The sequence below is a fragment of the Ahaetulla prasina genome, chromosome 3 (assembly GCF_028640845.1).
Source record: "Ahaetulla prasina isolate Xishuangbanna chromosome 3, ASM2864084v1, whole genome shotgun sequence".
NCBI classification, from domain to species: Eukaryota; Metazoa; Chordata; class Lepidosauria; order Squamata; family Colubridae; genus Ahaetulla; species Ahaetulla prasina.
In genome coordinates this window covers 13,722,464-13,742,391 of record NC_080541.1, presented here as the reverse complement: position 1 = coordinate 13,742,391, position 19,928 = coordinate 13,722,464, and the positions used below count along the sequence as shown (strand labels likewise).

Below are 19,928 nucleotides of genomic sequence, written 5' to 3'. Positions count from 1 at the left end.
GAAACTTGGTAAGCAGAGATCATAGAAAGTGGAAGCCGGAAGTTCGGCTCCATTTACAAGCAGGCAGAAAACTCATTCAAGACAGGATACTTCACAATGGAAATCGCCCAAACCATTTTAGAAACACAAAGCCCATGTTACACAAACCCCAAAACTTCAAAAACATTGAACCATATAAGAATTCCTCCTCTTATCCAATTTGTTGTTCAGCTGACCCAGAAAGGAGCTTCTAGCCGCTCTGTCAATTTAAAATGACAGCGTTTCCCCGCCCCCCTTCTTCTTTGCCAAGCAATCTCCTGGCTGAGAAGCGAGTGATCAGTTGTGAGGCTTCTTGGCTTCTCAATTTAAAGGGACGGTGTCTTGTTTTTTTTCCCTCTCTTCTTGGACAAGTGAGTCTTGATTTTTTCCTTCTAGCCGATCAGTTGGGAGTCGGGAGGCAGCAATAGATTGGGGGCGGGGCCAGGCAGAATTTTTACTACCGGTTCTCCGAACTACTCAAAATGTTTACTACCGGTTCTTGCGAACTGGGGAGAACCGGTAGCAACCCACTACTGAAGCACGGTCACATTTAATTTTTTAAAAGTTTAGATCTTCTACCCAGTGGACCAGGTTTATCTTTCAAACCTGGGAGGATTTAAAATGGAATCTTCCCAACATAATTGCTTCTCCCACCCTGCCTGAAATGGCCAAAGTAAATGACATGCAGTTTTGTGATTTTTGCTTTCTAGTGTCCTACCTGCTGTTATGCCCTCCAGTACTTGCTGGTTGGTCACCTTCGCTGTCCAAGGACCCATTTCATGTATCCTAATACATTTTTTTTAAAAGGGAGGTTTTGTTGTGACCCAGGACCAAGTAGGTAGTAGGAAACTCAGTCAGTGAAAAAACAAATAAACTTTATTCGAACAGCTGATAATTACTTCATTCTCAGCATAGCAAATTCCTCCCAACACAAATTCCTCAGTCCTATCACAAACCTTGGTCTAATTGGGCAAACTGCCAAAGGCCTTTCTTACCAAATATTCAGAAGTTACAGATACAAAAATAAATGCAAGACGTAGATGATGAAGAAGATGAAGCTACCAATGTTGTTTTCCAGCAAAGCCCAAACGCCGTTGCTGGTCTGTTTTAAGCCTTATGGGACGGGCCAATCATCTCTTGGCTCTACTCCTGAGTCGTCCTCTTTGCTTGAGCTGCTCTTGCCTTCTGGCAGCTCTTCTCATGTGTGCATTAGGAATAGGCTCCTCCTGTTCCTCTACCTCATTACTATCAGTCTCTGGAGGCTCCGGAGTCCGCACAACACTCCCTGATGGCCCTGGCCTCACCTCAGCCTCATCACTGTGCAACTCCGTTGCCAGCTCCGCAGGCAGCTGGCGGACCACAACTGGTTTGAGTAGCAGAAGGGGAAGCTTCTGTTGAAGGTGCTCTTCTAAAATGTTCTTTTCTGTCCCAGGTCTGGAAATGTTGCTTGAAAATGTGTACGACACAGTTTTTGCATCGCTGGAACCGGTTCCCACCTTTGCTGAAAGTAGCATGTATAGGATCCTACAGAGACGTTTCCTGGGAGTACAACTGGCAACAACTGGCAGATTCAGATGTACGTGTCAAGGTCCCAACTGAGCACGACAGTATCGATCTGATCTCCTTATGCAAAGCTTTATTGAGTACATCATTTCAGCACATATGAAAGCAAAACCTGATTCACTTAACAACCAGGGCAAGAAAGGTCCTAAAAGAGAGCAAAACTCACTTAGGAACAGAAATTTTGGACTTAGTTGCGGTCATAAATCAAGGACTACCTGTATTTATGATGGTTGCAGTGTCCTGGGGTCACAGGAACCCTTTTTGCAACCTTCTGACCAGCAAAATCAATTGCAAGCCAGATTCATTTAATAACCATATTACTAATTTAACAACTGCAGTAATTCACTTAATAACGGTGGCAGGGAAGATCGTAAAATGGGGCAAACTGAATTAACTGTCTTGCTTTGCAATGGGAATTTTGGACTGCTTTGTGGTCGTAAGTCAAGGACTATCTATCTGTATTGTTCTTTGTGAGTTGAGATGGTTCTTCTCCTCCCAACTTCTATTCCACCCATAGTAATAGAACAGAGGGCTTTTCTTGTTTTTACTGATTTATTGTTACATTTATATCATTGTACATACATAAGAGGTCAACAGTAAGAATGCGGAATACAGATCACAGCCAAATCAATACCGGTGTAATTAAAATCTTTCAGGAGTCCACTGGTTCGAGTCTTCTTCTTCTTCCTGAATTTTTCCATTAGACTGATTTTTCAGGATATTTGCCAGACACTGGAACAAATGTACATGTGAATGAAAACTAGTTCTGTTAAACTTTGTGGTTCTTTCCTTTTCAAGGCCCCTCCAAGTGTGAAATAGAGTATTTCGCTGCCACTCGTTTTGAAGAGGATTATAAACCATTGTGTGAAGACAACGGTGCCCACAAGCCAACACAATGTCAACTGAATGGAGAATGTTGGTGTGTCGACAGCAGAGGACGGGAAATCACTGGAACAAGGAGGAGAGGACAGCAACCAATCTGTGGTAGGTGAAGCTAGAAACATGCTCATCAATGATTTTCATTCCTAGCCAGGGGTGAAATGCTCCTGGTTCTGACTGGATCTCGCAAGCCGGTAGCGATTGTCGCCAGTGGTTTGGCAATCAGGTAGCGACTGCCAAACCACCGGCAACATCCGCCACCCGATGTCATTACTTCCTAGTTTTAATGGTGTGTGGACTTCCGAGCCAGTAAGGAAGGTAAATAGATTTCACCCCTGTTCCTAGCTTAATGTTATCTCAAGAATAGACAAAAATCCTCCAAATATCCGTTGGAATGGAATAGCAGTGAATTTCTCATTTCTGAATTCCCCAGAAACATCTAACCGATCACAATGATAAACAAATGCTGGACCTTGGCTTGATTTAGCAGAATTATTCTAATGTTCTTAAAATATAGGGAGATAAAGGTCCCCCCCCCCTTTTCTCATTAGGTTGATGGAAGTATTGAAACAAAATTCCAAGAAAGGAAATCTCTTCTATGTAATAATAGGCAGATTTAATTTATGGAATTTTGAGCCATCTTTGGGTGAAGACCTCCAGTTTAGATGGTTTTTGAAGAAAACAAAATACATTCAAGGAGGATAGGTTATTAATGGCTGCTAATATTAATGGCTCGTTAGCTCCTTGAACACAAGTAGTATAGCATAGCATAGCATAGCATAGCATAGAATAGCATAGAATAGAATAGAATAGAATAGAATAGAATAGAATAGAATAACAGAGTTGGAAGGGACCTTGAAAGTCTTCAAGTCCAACCCCCTGCTTAGACAGGAAACCCTACACCACTTCAGATAAATAGTTATTTATCTGAATAGGGGCCTCTGGTGGCTCTACAGACTAATGCAGTCTGTTATTAACACAGCTGCTTGCAATTACTGCAAGTTCAAGCTCTGGAACGAGCTTCCCCCAGGTCTTTGTCAACTTCCTGACCTTCGAACCTTCCGCCGCGAGCTTAAGACACATCTATTTATCTGCGCAGGACTGGACTAGAATTTTAAATTTTTAAATGTTTAAATTTTAAATTTGGTTTTAAATGGGTTTTATTATTTATATCTTTATTTTAAATATTCGGCCTATGTAATAAGTTTTTTAAATTAATGTTTTACCCTGTATATATATATGTTTTTTTATATGGCTGTAAACCGCCCTGAGTCCCTAGGGAGATAGGGCGGTATAAAAGTGTAAATAATAAATAAATAAATAAATAAATAAGTCCCACCAGGCCCAAGGTTGACTCAGCCTTCCATCCTTTATAAGGTAGGTAAAATGAGGACCCAGATTGTTGGGGGCAACAAAAGTTGACTTTGTATATAATATACAAATGGATGAGACTATTGCTTAACACAATGTAAGCCGCCCTGAGTCTTCGGAGAAGGGCGGGATATAAATTTTTTAAAAAATTCAACATAATAATAATAATAATAACAACAACAACAACAACAACAACAACAACAGAGTTGGAAGGGACCTTGGAGGCCTTCTAGTCCAACCCCCTGCCCAGGCAGGAAACCTTACATCATCTCAGACAGATGGTTATCCAACATTTTCTTAAAAATTTCCAGTGTTGGAGCATTCACAACTTCTGCAGGCAAGTCGTTCCACTGATTAATTGTTCTAACTGTCAGGAAATTTCCCCTTAGTTCTAAGTTGCTTCTTTCCTTGATCAGTTTCCACCCATTGCTTCTTGTTCTACCCTCAGGTGCTTTGGAGAACAGCCCAACTCCCACTTCTCTGTGGCAGCCCCTGAGATATTGGAACACTGCTATCATGTCTCCCCTAGTCCTTCTTTTCATTAAACTAGACATACCCAGTTCCTGCAATCGTTCTTCATATGTTTTAGCCTCCAGTCCCCTAATCATCTTTGTTGCTCTTCTCTGCACTCTTTCTAGAGTCTCAGCATCTTTTTTACATCGTGGCGACCAAAACTGAATGCAGTATTCCAAGTGTGGCCTTACCAAGGCATTATAAAGTGGCACTAACACTTCACGTGATCTTGATTCTATCCCTCTGTTTATGCAGCCCAGAACTGTGTTGGCTTTTTTAGCAGCGGCTGCACACTGCTGGCTCATATCTAAATGGTTGTCCACTAGGACTCCAAGATCCCTCTCACAGGTACTACTATTGAGCAAGGTACCACATATACGATACCTGTGCATTTTGTTTTTGTCATCTTAAAAACTTCCAGTGTTGGAGCATTCACAACTTCTGCAGGCAAGTCGTTCCACTGATTAATTGTTCTAACTGTCAGGAAATTTCCCCTTAGTTCTAAGTTGCTTCTTTCCTTGATCAGTTTCCACCCATTGCTTCTTCTTCTACCCTCAGGTGCTCAGGTGCCCAACTCCCACTTCTCTGTGGCAGCCCCTGAGATATTGGAACACTGCTATCATGTCTCCCCTAGTCCTTCTTTTCATTAAACTAGACATACCCAGTTCCTGCAATCGTTCTTCATATGTTTTAGCCTCCAGTCCCCTAATCATCTTTGTTGCTCTTCTCTGCACTCTTTCTAGAGTCTCAGCATCTTTTTTACATCGTGGCGACCAAAACTGAATGCAGTATTCCAAGTGTGGCCTTACCAAGGCATTATAAAGTGGCACTAACACTTCACGTGATCTTGATTCTATCCCTCTGTTTATGCAGCCCAGAACTGTGTTGGCTTTTTTAGCAGCTGCTGCACACTGCTGGCTCATATCTAAATGGTTGTCCACTAGGACTCCAAGATCCCTCTCACAGGTACTACTATTGAGCAAGGTACCACATATACGATACCTGTGCATTTTGTTTTTGTCATCTTAAAAACTTCCAGTGTTGGAGCATTCACAACTTCTGGAGGCAAGTTGTTCCACTGATGAATTGTTCTAAATGTCAGGAAATTTCTCCTCAGTTCTACGTTGCTTCTCTCCTTGATTAGTTTCCACCCATTGCTTCTTGTCCTGCCCTCAGGTGCTTTGGAGGATAGCTTGACTCCCTCCTGTTTGTGGCATCCCCTGAGATATTGGAACAGTGTAATTTACTTTAAATATCAGGTGTTGGGCAGCATCAACTGAAAGAAGTTTCCTTGTAGGAGAAGAGCAGACAGAGCGGGGGTGAGTTAAATGAGTCATCAGCTTAGAACAGGGGTGTCCAAACTTGGCAACTTTAAGACTTGTGGACTTCAACTCCCAGAATTCCTCAGCCAGCAAAAAAAAATCCATGTACTTTCTTCTTAGTGATGTCTTATTTGTTCCTTCGAAACCTTCCTTTAATTTTGATTGTTTTCTTTTTATATAAATAATTTATTTATACATTTTTTCAATTAACATATATAAGTGCCTTGTGAACAGTGTATTGTCTGGGTCAATTGCTTTTATAATAATGTTTTCCCATCTCCTAATTTCTACTTCTATTACCCAACCATTTATAAAACAAATCCCATCTTTGAAAATATTCTGCATCTTCCTTCACTTTTACCTTTTTTATGTCAGTCTATTCATTTCTGTGCAAGCTAATATTTTTTAAATTACATCTTCTTCCCTCAGTGTTTCCTCAGTTTTCCGATACTGTGCAAATACAATTCTCACTGCCATCAAAACATGCAGCATTTTTTTTAATTGAAAAAGTTTTACAAAACTTCCCCATTTCCCTTCCCCTTTCCCCCTCCTTCACAAACCTCCTCCCCCGACTTCCTGGAACAAACACAAGGTATAGTTAAAAATAAAACAAACATACGCTAAAAATTTTTCCTCTTAACTCAATTATACTCCTACAACTCTCATCAATTCCTAACTTCCCTCAAAACAATCAGAAATAATACATCCTAATCATTCAAAGGCAGTCTGGTAACTCTTAGTCTGATATCTGCTTTGAATATAGTCAATCCATTTTTTCCATTCATTTAAGTATCTTTCTTGTGTATTGTCTTTCAAAAAGGCTGAGATTTTTGCCATCTCAGCCAAATTGGCAACTTTCAATATCCATTCTTCTATTGTGGGTACTTCTTTTTTCTTCCAGTACTGTCCTATCAGTAAATCTTGCCGCTGTTATTAGATTTAAGATCAATTTGGTCTCAATTACTATACAGTCCGTAATAATTCCCAGCAGAAAAAATTGCGGCAGGAACTTTATCTTCTTTTTCAGAACGTTTTGTAAAATCCACCAAATTTTTATCCAAAAAGCCTTAATATTCTTACAAGTCCACCAAATATGAAAATACGTAGCGTCATCACAATTACATCTCCAACATTTTGCTTGCATATCTGGATACATACACGATAATTTCTTAGGATCTAAATGCCATCTGTAAAACATTTTATTAAAACATGCAGCGTTAAGGACAAATTGTATTTTTGTATTTTTCTGGTACTATACCTCACAAAAATATTTCTGGCAAAATCTAAATGCAGTTTTAACATTTTTTCTAACCCTGTATGTATTTTTATCCAATAATAATTATTTTTTTCACAGACGTCCACCACAGATGATAGTAAGTGCCGGATGTTTGGCCTATTCTTCCATTCTTCATAATAATTAATCTTTTATCTTTTCCTTTTCTAGACAAGGAGCCCACCTGTGTCTCTGAGAGACTAGTATCTCTGTCCAGGCTTTTCTATGGACCCGTTGGACATTTCAGTCGTAACAATCTGTTTTCTGCTACTCGAGAGCCGTGGAAGATAGTTGGCTCCTCAAGATTTTGTCCCTTTTTATTCAGAGACTTTTTTGTGGATTCCACGGAGCTGTCTTCCATTTCAGGGGAAAACAGCGCCGCTCAGCTCTTCGCATTTGAAACTCTCCTCGGCGAAGCGGTTGGTGGGATGTTTCCTTCACGAGAACTTGCTCAGATCGCTCTACGATTCACCAGCAACCCCAAGCGGTTCCAAGAAAACCTTTTCGGTGGGATGTTCTTGAAGAATCTGATCCAGTTTAACTTTACAGGAGCTCTTGGTCCGAACAGCAAATTTAATTTGGACAAGTATTTCCAGCAGGTTGGGATGAGAAGTGGATTCGGTGAGCTGGCGGGTCAACTTTTGCAAGGAAGCTCCCAGAAGAAGTTTAATTTGAGCCAATCTCTTGTTGACGGCTTTGGTCGTACGGTCAATTTAGAGGACAATCAGAATGCCATCAAATTCCTTGCTTCTCTTCTTGAAGCCCCAGAGTTTTTCACTTTTCTGCAGCATGTGATTTCTGTCCCAGAAAATGTAACCAAAGATTTAGGCAATGTGGTGAAGATTCTGTTGAAAGCAAGAGACTGCACGGAAGAGGGCAATGATGTTTTCGTGCCAGACTGTAGTGAAGACGGGAACTACAAGGAAATCCAATGTAAGAGAGGGGAGTGCTGGTGTGTAGATTTAAGGGGGAAAGAAATCCCTGGATCCAGAGTACGAGGGACAAACCCACGGTGCCCTACAACGTGTGAAAAGCAAAGGTCCAGTTTGCAACTCTTATTAAGAGACCAGCCTGCAGGATCTCAGATGTTTGTTCCTTCATGCACCAAAGAAGGGAAATTCCTGCCAGTCCAGTGCCATGGAAAAAACTGTTTCTGTGTCAATTCAGAAGGCATACCTGTTCCAGGAATAAGTACCAATTCTGAAGACCCCATACAATGTAAGTTTCTCATGTTCACATGCATTATTATTTTAGGTTTTTTTGTGTCTGTGAGGTGCTCCTAATGTTGAGTGATGATGAAGATGTGTGTTGTGACCCAGGCCAAAGTAGGTAGTAGGAAACTCAGTCAGTGTAAAAACAAACAAACTTTCTTAGAACAGCTGAGAATTATTTCATTCGCAGCCTAGTCCAAACTAAATTAAAACAAATTCCTCCCAACACAAATTCCTCAGTCCTATCACCAACCTTGGTCCAATTAGGCAAACTGCCAAAGGCCTTTCTTGGCAAAAGTTCAGAAGATGCCAATACGAAACAAATGCAACAAGACAAAGCTAATAACGTTGTTTTCCGGCAAAGAGCCCAAATACCGTTGCTGGTCTTTAAGCCTTATGGGAGGGGCCAATCATCTCTTGGCCCTACTCCCGAGTTGTCCTCTTTGCTTTAGCTGCTCTTGCCTTCTAGCAGCTCTTCTCATGCATGCATTAGGAACAGGCTCCTCCTGTTCTTCTGCCTCACTACTGTCAGCCTCTGGAGGCTCTGGAGTCCGCACATCACTCCCTGATGGCCCTGGCCCACCTCTGCCTTCGATGCAGAGCCCTCATCCGGGCCTTCCCCAGCCTACAGGACTGGCCCATGTTCTTCCTCAGCCTCATCACTGTCTAATTCAATTGCCAGCTCCGCAGGTTGCTGGCGGACGACAACTATGTGAATACATAGAGCGTAGAATGTAAAACTAGTCATGGAAAAACTTCATAGAAGTCTGCAGGGTCTAGACAATATGTATATTCTCTCTCTAAGAAACCCATTCAAATGCCCAAATTTTGGTTTCTTTCAATGTGCTGTTGATTTTTGTAGCACCTACCTACCAGACAGCAGCTTAATGAGAATAACAGCATTTGAACTCTTGGTTAGGAAAATAGATTTCCTACTTACATGAGATCCATATGACCTAAGGTAAAGGTTCCCCTCGCACATATGTGATAGTCGTTCCTGACTCTAGGGGGTGGTGCTCATCTCCGTTTCAAAGCTGAAGAGCCAGCACTATCTGAAGATGTCTCCATGGTCATGTGGCCGGCATGACTCAATGCCAAAGATGCACGGAACGCTGTTACCTTCCCACCAAAGGTGGTCCCTATTTTTTCTACTTGCATTTTTTATGTGCTTTTGAACTGTTCGGTTGGCAGAAGCTGGGACAAGTAACGGGAGCTCACCCTATTACGTGTTACTAGGGATTAGAACCGCTGAATTGCCGACCTTTTGATCGACAAGCTCAGCATCCTAGCTACTGAGCCACCATGTCCATATGGTCTACTCATCTTCAAATAAGTCTCCCTTTTTTGTTTTTTAGTGTCCCCAACATATAGCAACAGCATTTAGATTTATAGACTACCCCATAATGCATTACAGCTCACTCTGGGTGGTTTACAATGTCAGCATATTACCCCAACAATCTGGGTCCTCATTTTCCCAACCTTGGAAGGATGGAAGGATGAGTCAACCTTGAGCCCATCAAAATTAAACTCCAGGCTGTGGGCAGAATTAGAATAGAATAGAATAGAATAGAATAGAATAGAATAGAATAGAATAGAATAGAATAGAATAGAATAGAATTTTTATTGGCCAAATGTGATTGGACACACAAGGAATTTGTCTTGGTGCATATGCTCTCAGTGTACATAAAAGAAAAGATACGTTCATCAAGGTACGACATTTACAACACAATTGATGGTCAGTATATCAATATAAATCATAAGGATTGCCAGCAACAAGTTACAGTCATACAGTCATAAGTGGAAGGAGATTGGTGATGGGAACTATGAGAAGATTAATAGTAGTGCAGATTCAGTAAATAGTCTGACAGTGTTGATGGAATTATTTGTTTAGCAGAGTGATGGCCTTCGGGAAAAAACTGTTCTTGTGTCTAGTTGTTCTGATGTGCAGTGCTCTATAGCGTCGTTTTGAGGTAGGAGTTGAAACAGTTTATGTCCAGGATGCAAGGGATCTGCAAATATTTTCACAGCCCTCTTCTTGATTCGTGCAGTATACAGGTCCTCAATGGAAGGCAGGTTGGTAGCAATTATTTTTTCTGCAGTTCTAATTATCCTCTGAAGTCTGTGTTTTTCTTGTTGGGTTGCAGAACCGAACCAGACAGTTATAGAGGTGCAAATGACAGACTCAATAATTCTAATAATAATTATAAATAATAATAATAATAATAATAATAATAATAATAATAATAATAATAATAATAATAATAATAATAATAATAAATAATAATATTAGCCTGCAATACTGTGTTCTAACTGCTGTGTCATCAGGGCTCTTTTACATTAAGTTAGTAACATGGTTGTTGAGTGAATCTGGCATCATCATTGACATTGCATGTCAGAAGGTCACAAAAGTTGATCCCATTATTACCCCTGGACACTGCAATGTTCATAAATATGAACCATTTTCATGCGGGTTCTACAATTCTGCCTTGGACAATTGTGTGATGCCTTATGCTTGATGGCACAACCATGACCTGGATGACTGAGAATCTCCATAGACAACCTTCCACTCTTCCTTTGAGTTTTTTTATTTATTTATTTATTTTTGTCACAACATTATATACAAGCACATATAATGAAAGAAAAACAATAGGACAGGAACGGTAGGCACTTTTGTGCTCTTATGCACGCCCCTTATAGTCCCCTTAGGAATGGGGTGAGGTCAACGGTAGACAGTTTTTGGTTAAAGCTTTTGGGAGTTTGAGAAGAGACCACAGAGTCAGGTAGTGTGTTCCAAGCGTTAACAACTCTGTTACAAAAGTCATATTTTCTGCAATCAAGATTGAAGCGGTTAACATTAAGTTTGAATCTATTGTTTGCTCTTGTATTATTGCGATTGATGGTGGCTCAGGCTGTAAGATACCCTGTTATTAAAACACAGCTGCCTGCAATTACTGCAGGTTCTAGTCCGACCAGGCCCAAGGTTGACTCAGCCTTCCATCCTTTATAAGGTAGGTAAAATGAGGACCCAGATTGTTGGGGGGGGCAATAAGTTGACTTTGTAAATATACAAATAGAATGAGATTATTGCCTTACACACTGTAAGCCGCCCTGAGTCTTCGGAGAAGGGCGGGATATAAATGTAAAAAAAAAATAAAAAATTGAAGCTGAAGTAGTCTTCAGCAGGAAGGACATTGCAATAGATGATTCTGTGTGTTAAACATAGGTCATGTCGGAGTCGGCGGAGTTCTGAGTTTTCTAATCCCAGGATTTCAAGTCTGGTGGGATAAGGTATTTTGTTGTTTACAGAGGAGCGGAGAACTCTTCTTGTAAAACATTTCTGGACTCGTTCAATTGTATTAATGTCAGAGATGTGGTATGGGTTCCAGACAGGCGAGCTGTATTCAAGAATAGGTCTAGCAAATGTTTTGTATGCTCTGGTTAGTAGTGTGGAGTTTTTGTTCCATGCTCTGGCTGGTGTCAGTTTTGATGGTGTCCAGCCACCATATTCTTTGGAGGCCTGGTTTCCTTTTCCTGAACGTATCTTTTCTTTTATGTACACTGAGAGCATATGCACCAAGACAAATTCCTTGTGTGTCCAATCACACTTGGCCAATAAAATTCTATTCTATTCTATTCTTTTTCCGAGAAACTCTTCCAAGCATAATTGCTTTCTCCATAAAATTCCTCCGCGTGGCATGGCCAACATAAGTGAGACACAGTTTTGTGACTTTTACCTTCCAGTGACATGACTGGTGTGATCTTTTCCAGGACTTGCTTGTTAATCCCCTTTGCTGTCCGAAGACATAATTTATATAAATGCATTTAATATAAGCACAGTCAAATTAATTTTTAAAAAAGTTTAGATGTTCGTGATGGCGAACCTATGGCAGGCGTGCCCCAGGTGACACGGGGAGCCCTCTCTGCACACATGCGAGCCGTCGCCCAGCTCAGCTCCACTGCGCATGCGCACGCCCTTCCCGCCGGCCAGCTGATTTTCGGGTCTGCCCTGCAAGCAGGAGACGCGTGCGCATGTGCAGGGGGACCTAGCTTTCGCCACACTTTCTGCTGCCGGTGCCTTCCCAGATCTCCGGAGATTCCCTTCCCAGCGCTGTTTTGGAAGGCGAGGCTTCCCCAGCCCTGTTTTGGGATGTTAGGCCAAAATAGAATAGAATAGAATAGAATTTTTATTGGCCAAGTGTGATTGGACACACAAGGAATTTGTCTTGGTGCATATGCTCTCAGTGTACATAAAAGAAAAGATACGTTCATCAAGGTACAACATTTACAACACAATTGATGGTCAATATATCAATGTAAATCATAAGGATTGCCAGCAACAAGTTATAGTCATACAGTCATAAGTGGAAAGAGATTGGTGATGGGAACTATGAGACGATTAATAGTAGTGCAGATTTAGTAAATAGTTTGACGGTGTTGAGGGAATTATTTGTTTAGCAGAGTGATGGCCTTCGGGAAAAAACTGTTCTTGTGTCTAGTTGTTCTGGTGTGCAGTGCTCTATAGCGTCGTTTTGAGGGTAGGAGTTGAAACAGTTTATGTCCAGGATGCGAGGGATCTGCAAATATTTTCACGGCTCTCTTCTTGATTCGTGCAGTATACAGGTCCTCAATGGAAGGCAAGTTGGTAGCAATTATTTTTTCTGCAGTTCTAATTATCCTCTGAAGTCTGTGTTTTTCTTGTTGGGTTGCAGAACCGAACCAGACAGTTATAGAGGTGCAAATGACAGACTCAATAATTCCTCTGTAGAACTGGATCAGCAGCTCCTTGGGCAGTTTGAGCTTACTGAGTTGGCGCAGAAAGAACATTCTTTGTTGTCCTTTTTTAATGATGTTTTTGATGTTAGCTGTCCATTTGATATCTTGCGATATGATAGAACCCAGAAATTTGAAGGTTTCTACTGTTGATACTGTGTTGTCAAGTATTGTGAGAGGTGGAAGTATGGAAGGGTTTCTCCTAAAATCTACCACCATTTCTACGGTTTTGAGTGTGTTCAGTTCCAGATTGTTTTGGTTGCACCACAAGGCTAGTCGTTCGACCTCTCGTCTATATGCGGATTCGTCATTGTCTCGAATGAGACCAATCACTGTTGTGTCATCTGCGAACTTCAGTAGCTTAACAAATGGATCATTGGAGATGCAGTCATTGGTATACAGAGAGAAGAGAAGTGGGGAGAGCACACAGCCTTGGGGGGCCCCTGTGCTAATTGTACAGGTATTTGATGTGATCTTGCTTAGCTTCACCTGCTGCTTCCTGTTTGTTAGGAAGCTTGTGATCCACTTACAAGTCTGTTCCGGTACCTGTAGCTGGTTTAGCTTAGTTAGAAGAATGTCTGGAATGATGGTATTGAATGCTGAACTATTTATTTATTTTTTGTTTGTGCTGCTATTTTAAGCTTACGTTCGGATTTTAGGTGCTTTTGCTGGAATACCCGCCATATGTGGGGAAGGCACAGAGGAAGGAACAAGCTCTTGAGCACCATGTTGGAAGCCACATGGGGCCAGCCAGGGCGGTAGCCATTTTGGGAGCTGGCTGACCTTATATTTTATTTTTTTATTTTATTTTATTTATTTTGTCACAACATCATACAAAAAGATTATATAGTATATACACATATAAACATATATAGGAAGAAGAAAAGAAAAACAATAGGACAGGAACGGTAGGCACGTTTGTGCGCTTATGCACGCCCCTTATGGTCCTCTTAGGAATGGGGTGAGGTCAATAGTAGAAAGTTTTTGGTTAAAGCTATTAGGATTATGGGAAGAGACCACAGAGTCAGGTAAAGTATTCCAAGCACTGATGATTCTGTTGCAGAAGTCATATTTTCTGCAATCTAGATTAAAGCGGTTTACATTAAGTTTAAATCTATTGGTTGCCCTTGTATTATTGCAATTAAAGCTGAAGTAGTCTTTGACAGGAAGGACATTACAATAGATGATTCTGTGAGTTAAACTTAGGTCTTGTCGAAGGCGACGGAGTTCCAAGTTTTCTAAGCCTAGGATTTCAAGTGTGGTGGGATAAGGTATTTTGTTGTTTTCAGAGGAATGGAGAACTCTTCTTGTAAAATATTTCTGGACACGTTCAATTGTATTGATGTCAGAGATGTGGTGAGGGTTCCAAACAGGTGAGCTGTATTCTAGAATTGGTCTAGCAAATGTTTTATATGCTCTGGTTAGTAGTGTGGTGTTTTGGAAAAGAAGCTACAAAATTAGGTTTACAACTCTTAGAGCTTTTTTGCTATGTAGTTGCAGTGGGCTTTGGCACTTAGATCATTTGACATGAAAACTCCAAGGTCTTTAACGGGATGGGGTCGTCTGTAAGGTAATGTCCATCTAGTATGTACTTAGTTTTAGAGTTCTTTTTCCTATATGTAAGACTGAGCATTTGCTGGTTGAAATTTGAGCTGCCAATTTTAGACCAAGCGGTTAGATGGTCAAGGTCGTTTTGAATGATAGAAGTGTTGTCTGTGGTGTTAAATAGTTTGACATCGTCAGCAAAGAGAACACAATTACTTGAGATATGGTCACAAAGATCATTAATGTATAGAATAAAGAGTGTTGGTCCAAGGACGCTGCCTTGAGGAACGCCACTCTTGACAGGAACAGGATTTGATAAAGCATTGCCAATTTTGACCACTTGTTGTCTGTTAGACAGAAAAGCAGATATCCATTTGTGGAGGGGTCCTGAGATGCCATAGGATGTTAGTTTAAGGAGAAGTTTATCGTGTACTACTGAGTCAAAAGCTTTGCAGAAGTCTATGTAGATTGCATCTATTGATTTGCCTTGATCTAGATTTGAAGTCCATATGTTTTTGCAGTGGAGAAGTTGTAAGTTACATGATAACTTTTTCCTGAAACCAAATTGTTTGTTGGAGAGTAGGTTGTTAGTTTCTAAGTGTGAGGTAATGGATTGATTGATGATAGATTCCATGACTTTGCAGGTGACGAGCAAAGGGAGATCGGTCTGTAGTTTTCGACTAAGCTGGGGTCTCCTTTTTTGAAGATGGGGATGACTGTGGCTAGTGACCAAAGTTTGGGAAGAGAACTGGTAGTGAAAGCTTTATCAAAGATAATACTTAGGGGTTCAGCTATATTAATGGAAAGTTTTTTTAAGAAATATGCACATAGACCATCAGGTCCAATAGAAAGCGATGGTTTTAAGTTGTGAAGAGCTTTACCAACGTTGTCTTCTGTGAAATCTATATGAGTTAAATCATCATAGTCATTGCTGGTTCGTTTGTGGAATGTTGGATATGTGTTATCGGAGTTAACAAAAACTGAGCCAAAGAAAATGTTGAAGAGGTTTGCTTTGACTGTTTCGTCATTGCATTCTTTGTTGTTAGAATCTTTTAGTGGTGGGATGGATCTTGAATCTTTAAGTTTACTGTTGACAAAATTATAAAAGGCACGATTGGAATTTGTGCGTAGAAGGTTTTCTTCTTGCTTGGTGTGGTAATTTGTGCATTCAGTTTTAATTTGGTTGCATATGTTTCTGTAACGGTTTCTGAAGTTTGTAACATAGCCTTTTTTGTTTCTTTTCCAGAGGATTTTTTTTGATTGAAGCTTTTTATTGATATGGGTAGTTTGTTTTCTTGGACATGGTAGTCATTCGTGGTACATATAATTTAATGACTCTATTGATTTCAAGTAGGAAGATTCTATAGAGGTCATCAGCGGTTATGCAGGTTGCAAACAGATTTTGCCAGTTCAGAAGTGAAAGATCGTTGTTTATAAGGTCGTAATTGGCTTTCTTGAAGTTGTAGTTGGGAGTTCTGGTGTTATGACGATTTAAGTATGGACGTATATTGAGACGAAAATCAATCATGCAGTGGTCACTGTTTGAAAAAGGTTCTTTAATTTGTAGTCCGTAAATTGAGTTTGGATTGTTGCAGAAGATGAGGTCAAGGCAGTTGTTGAGTCTTGTATTGTTAGTTACAAGTTGTTCAAGACCTAGGTTTGTAACAGCGTTGTATAGTGTAGTATGGATTGGGTCAGTTGAACATTCATTGGTTGTCCAGTTAATGAGAGGTAGATTTAAGTCACCAAGGAAGATAAGAGGGTATGGGCAAGAGGTAGTCCATGTTAGCATTGAGGTTAGCATATTTGCGTGGGTAATGTCATAGTCGGGGGCTCTGTAGCATAGTAAGAATCAAAGAGTAGTGTCAAGGGATAGGTCGCATACTATAGTTTCAGGAAGAGAGAGTTTATGTGCTACTTGGATATTTTTTAGATTCAGTGTCTTTTTGTAAAAGATAGCCACTCCACCACCTCTTCGGTTTTCCGATCTGATCGATAGACTTGATATTCTTTGTTTGAGATAATGGAGTCAGGAAGGGATGAATTCAGCCATGTTTCGCAAACAAAAATGATATCAAATGTGCCACTGTTTAATAAGAGGATAAATTCAGGTAATTTGTTGACTATGCTTCTTGCATTTATCAATTTGCATTTGAGATCTGATATGATTGGTGTTGAAGAGGTAAGGGGCGTGCATACCTAGTTTTGGGTGTTAGTAGGTTGGGGGTTGTGGACAATAGATGGTTGTATAGATGGTTGGATGGTAGTTTGGGTGTTTGGATGGATGGTTGTTTGGATGGCTGGTTGGGTGGATTGTTGGGTGGCTGTTTGGATGGCTGGTTGGATGGCTGTTTGGATGGCTGCTTGGATGGCTGTTTGGATGGTTGGTTGGATGGTTGGTTGGATGGCTGGTTGGATTGTTGGTTGGATGGCTGTTGGTTGGATAGCTGGTAAGATGGTTGGTTGAATGGGAGGTAGGGGGATGGGTACTTGATTGAATACTGGGATGGCTGGTTGGTTGTTACGGGTGATGGGGGTTTGAGGTGATTTTTGATTGCAGGTTTTATTTTTTATGCAATCAGCACGGTAGTCGATGTATAGGTTGGATTCACCATTGTCTTGTCTTCTTTTAAGTTCTGTGCGAAGTTCACGAGAACGTATCCGTTGTAGAAAGGATAGGTCAGGACGTGATCTAAGTTTACTGTAGGTAGGGTTGGATTTAGCAATTGAGTTTATAGTATTTATGAATTTGCGTTTACTGTCCTCATTAGTGCATATAACTCTACAAAATCTTGGTGCTGTTGTCCCATCGCTGTTTTTATATTCTGGTCCATCTCTGGAGACAGCAATTATTTCATTTGGGGAGATGGTTGATGAATTATAATTTCCAATGATGTTGTGAATCTTATTGATATCTGGTTCATTTGTGTTTTCAAGTCCAAATAATATTGCATTATTTATTTTTTGTCCTCTCTCCATTGCATCTCTGATTAGTTGATTAGTAGTTGTTTGTTGTTTGGGTTGTGTTGTATTAATTTGTTGTCTAGGTTGAGTTGTAAGTTGTATATTTTGTGATGATAGATGAGTTTGGAAGAGATTTAGATCATTAGAGTTTTCATTTTTTAGTGTTGAAATTTGTTTTATCAAATCTGTGAAACTTTGTTCAATAACTGATAGAATTTTTTTTTCTAAGTTTTGTTCAATATTTTGAATTCTTTTTTCTAGGTTTTGTTCAATATTTTGAATTCTTTTTTCTAGGTTTTGTTCAATAGCTTGTAATCTTTTATCTATGTTTTGTTCAATAGTTGTTAATCTTGATTCTAAGATTTTATCAGCGTTTGATTTTCTGGCTGGCATAATGATGATCTTTCTTATTCCTTTGTTTTATTTCACACTCTTTCCAATTTTAGTAATGATTAAGTGTCTGTCACTTAATCAATTATCTTTGATTTTATATCTGTCTCTTTAACTTTAAATGGTAGTCAATTTGGCAGTTGCTATGGTAATGGGGAGTCACTATGGTAACAGTGAGATTTGGCGGGAAATTTAAAATGGTGAGAAAGGGTGGTTGAAGAAGCTTCTTTACAGGTGGCTGTAATGGCGGGAGATTCAAAAAGTCAGTAGAGGCCGGGAGACTGGAGTCTCCTAGGAACTCACCAGTAGTCCTGCAGCAGTCCTGCCGATTGGGGGATAGGTTGATTAGGGGATAGGTTGATTATGTATAGAGAAGATGATGAAAATAAACACATGAATGAGATATATATATATATATATATATGGAAAATAAACAGGAATAAAATGAAAATAATAATAATAATAAAGAGGGGGGGGTGTTGCATGCGCATGTGCGGGGGGGGGGAGGCAGCAGGGGTGCATGTATGGGGGGTGCATGCACAGGGGATTGCGTGCGCATGTGCAGAGGGGCAGGCTGTGCAGGAGGGGCATTGCATTATGGGTGTGGGCACATGCGTTTTTGGCACCCGAGGGAGAAAAGGTTAGCCATCACTGTTCTATCCATTTGACCAGGTTTATCTTTTAAACCTGTGAGGATTTAAAATGGAATCTTAAATTTGGCTGAGCAATTAAGGAAATAATTAAAATGAATACATTCGGTCGAAGCTCTTTCTGTAGAGATATTCAGAAAAACCACATATCCTCCCAATAATCTATAGGTATCCTGGCCGCTCCGACACTGCTTATCTCCAGTGCTGCGGAATGGAGTGGAATGGAATAGAATAGAATAGAATAGAATAGAATAGAATAGAATAGAATAGAATAGAATAGAATAGAATAGAATAGAATCTTTATTGGCCAAGTGTGACTGGACACACAAGTAATTTGTCTTTGGTGCATAAGTTTTCAGTGTAAATAAAAGATATAAGTGATAAACCATGATCATAGTAATCATAAATACATTCATCATGAATCATAAAATACAACATTTAGTGATAGTCATAGGATACTAAATAAGCAATCAAATCATAAATTATACTAGGAAATTAAATAAAACAATATAAATCATAAAGATACAAGCAACAAGGTTATAATCATAAGTGGGAGGAGATAGGTAATAGAAGAATAAGAAGAATAGTAATACGGTCCTTGTGTCTAGTTGTTCTGATGTGCAATGCCCTATAAGTCGTTTTGAGGGTAGAAGTTGAAACAATTTATGTCCAGGATGTGAGGGGTCTGTAGATATTTTCACAGTCCTCTTTTAAGGACAAACAGATTGTGATTACAGAACAGGTGACCAGTTTCTGCACAACAGCACTGTGGCTTCTTTGGAAACATGATTAATCCACCCTAGCTAATTTACACAATTACTGTATCAAAGTCTTTTGCATTATTATTTTGTTTTGCATTTTAGTATTTAATGACTACGGACCTCACAGTTTATGGTTTGCTATTATAGCATAATTACAGTAGTGGTCAAAATTGTGGAAACCTTTTGGGAAAAGTATAAAAAATGAGCTAATAACACCACTTGTTTGGGGGAGTAGTTACCATAAAATTATATATCAATGGAAAGACAATTTAATCAAGAATGTAATGCAATAACTTTTATGAAGGATTTGCTATTAGAATAGCAGTTATAGTATAAAGAAGAAAAATGAAACACATAGAAAAAAATGAGATATACAAAAATGATCACCATGTCAATTAATACTTCGTTGGGTAACCTTTTGCATGAATTACGGCCTTCCAACATCTTCCCATGGAGTGAACCAAGCCTTTTAGTTCTGCAGCTGTTGTCATGTGAAACCAAGATTGGATGATTGCTTCTATTAACTGGGTTTTATTTCTGGGTCACTTCTGACTAAGAAGTTTCTTTAGTCGGCTCCCTAGATTTTCAGTTGGGTTAAGGTCTGGGCTATTCCCAGGCCTTTCCAGCAGTGGAATATGATTATCTTGAAACTCCCCCCAAAAAAGTGGTGTTACTAGTCATCAAACCTCAAAAATACA

The 19,928-nt window shown here is 39.9% G+C and overlaps 1 protein-coding gene across 1 annotated transcript in view; it reads left to right on the top strand.

The window, feature by feature from the left end:
• Nucleotides 1-19,928, top strand: part of TG (thyroglobulin) — a 201,823-nt gene that overhangs the window by 5,417 nt on the left and 176,478 nt on the right. Inside the window, exons 3-5 of the mRNA XM_058175193.1 lie at nucleotides 1,451-1,594; nucleotides 2,380-2,565; nucleotides 7,111-8,157. Coding sequence (XP_058031176.1) covers nucleotides 1,451-1,594; nucleotides 2,380-2,565; nucleotides 7,111-8,157 — 1,377 coding nt within the window. The remainder of the gene's footprint in view (nucleotides 1-1,450; nucleotides 1,595-2,379; nucleotides 2,566-7,110; nucleotides 8,158-19,928) is intronic.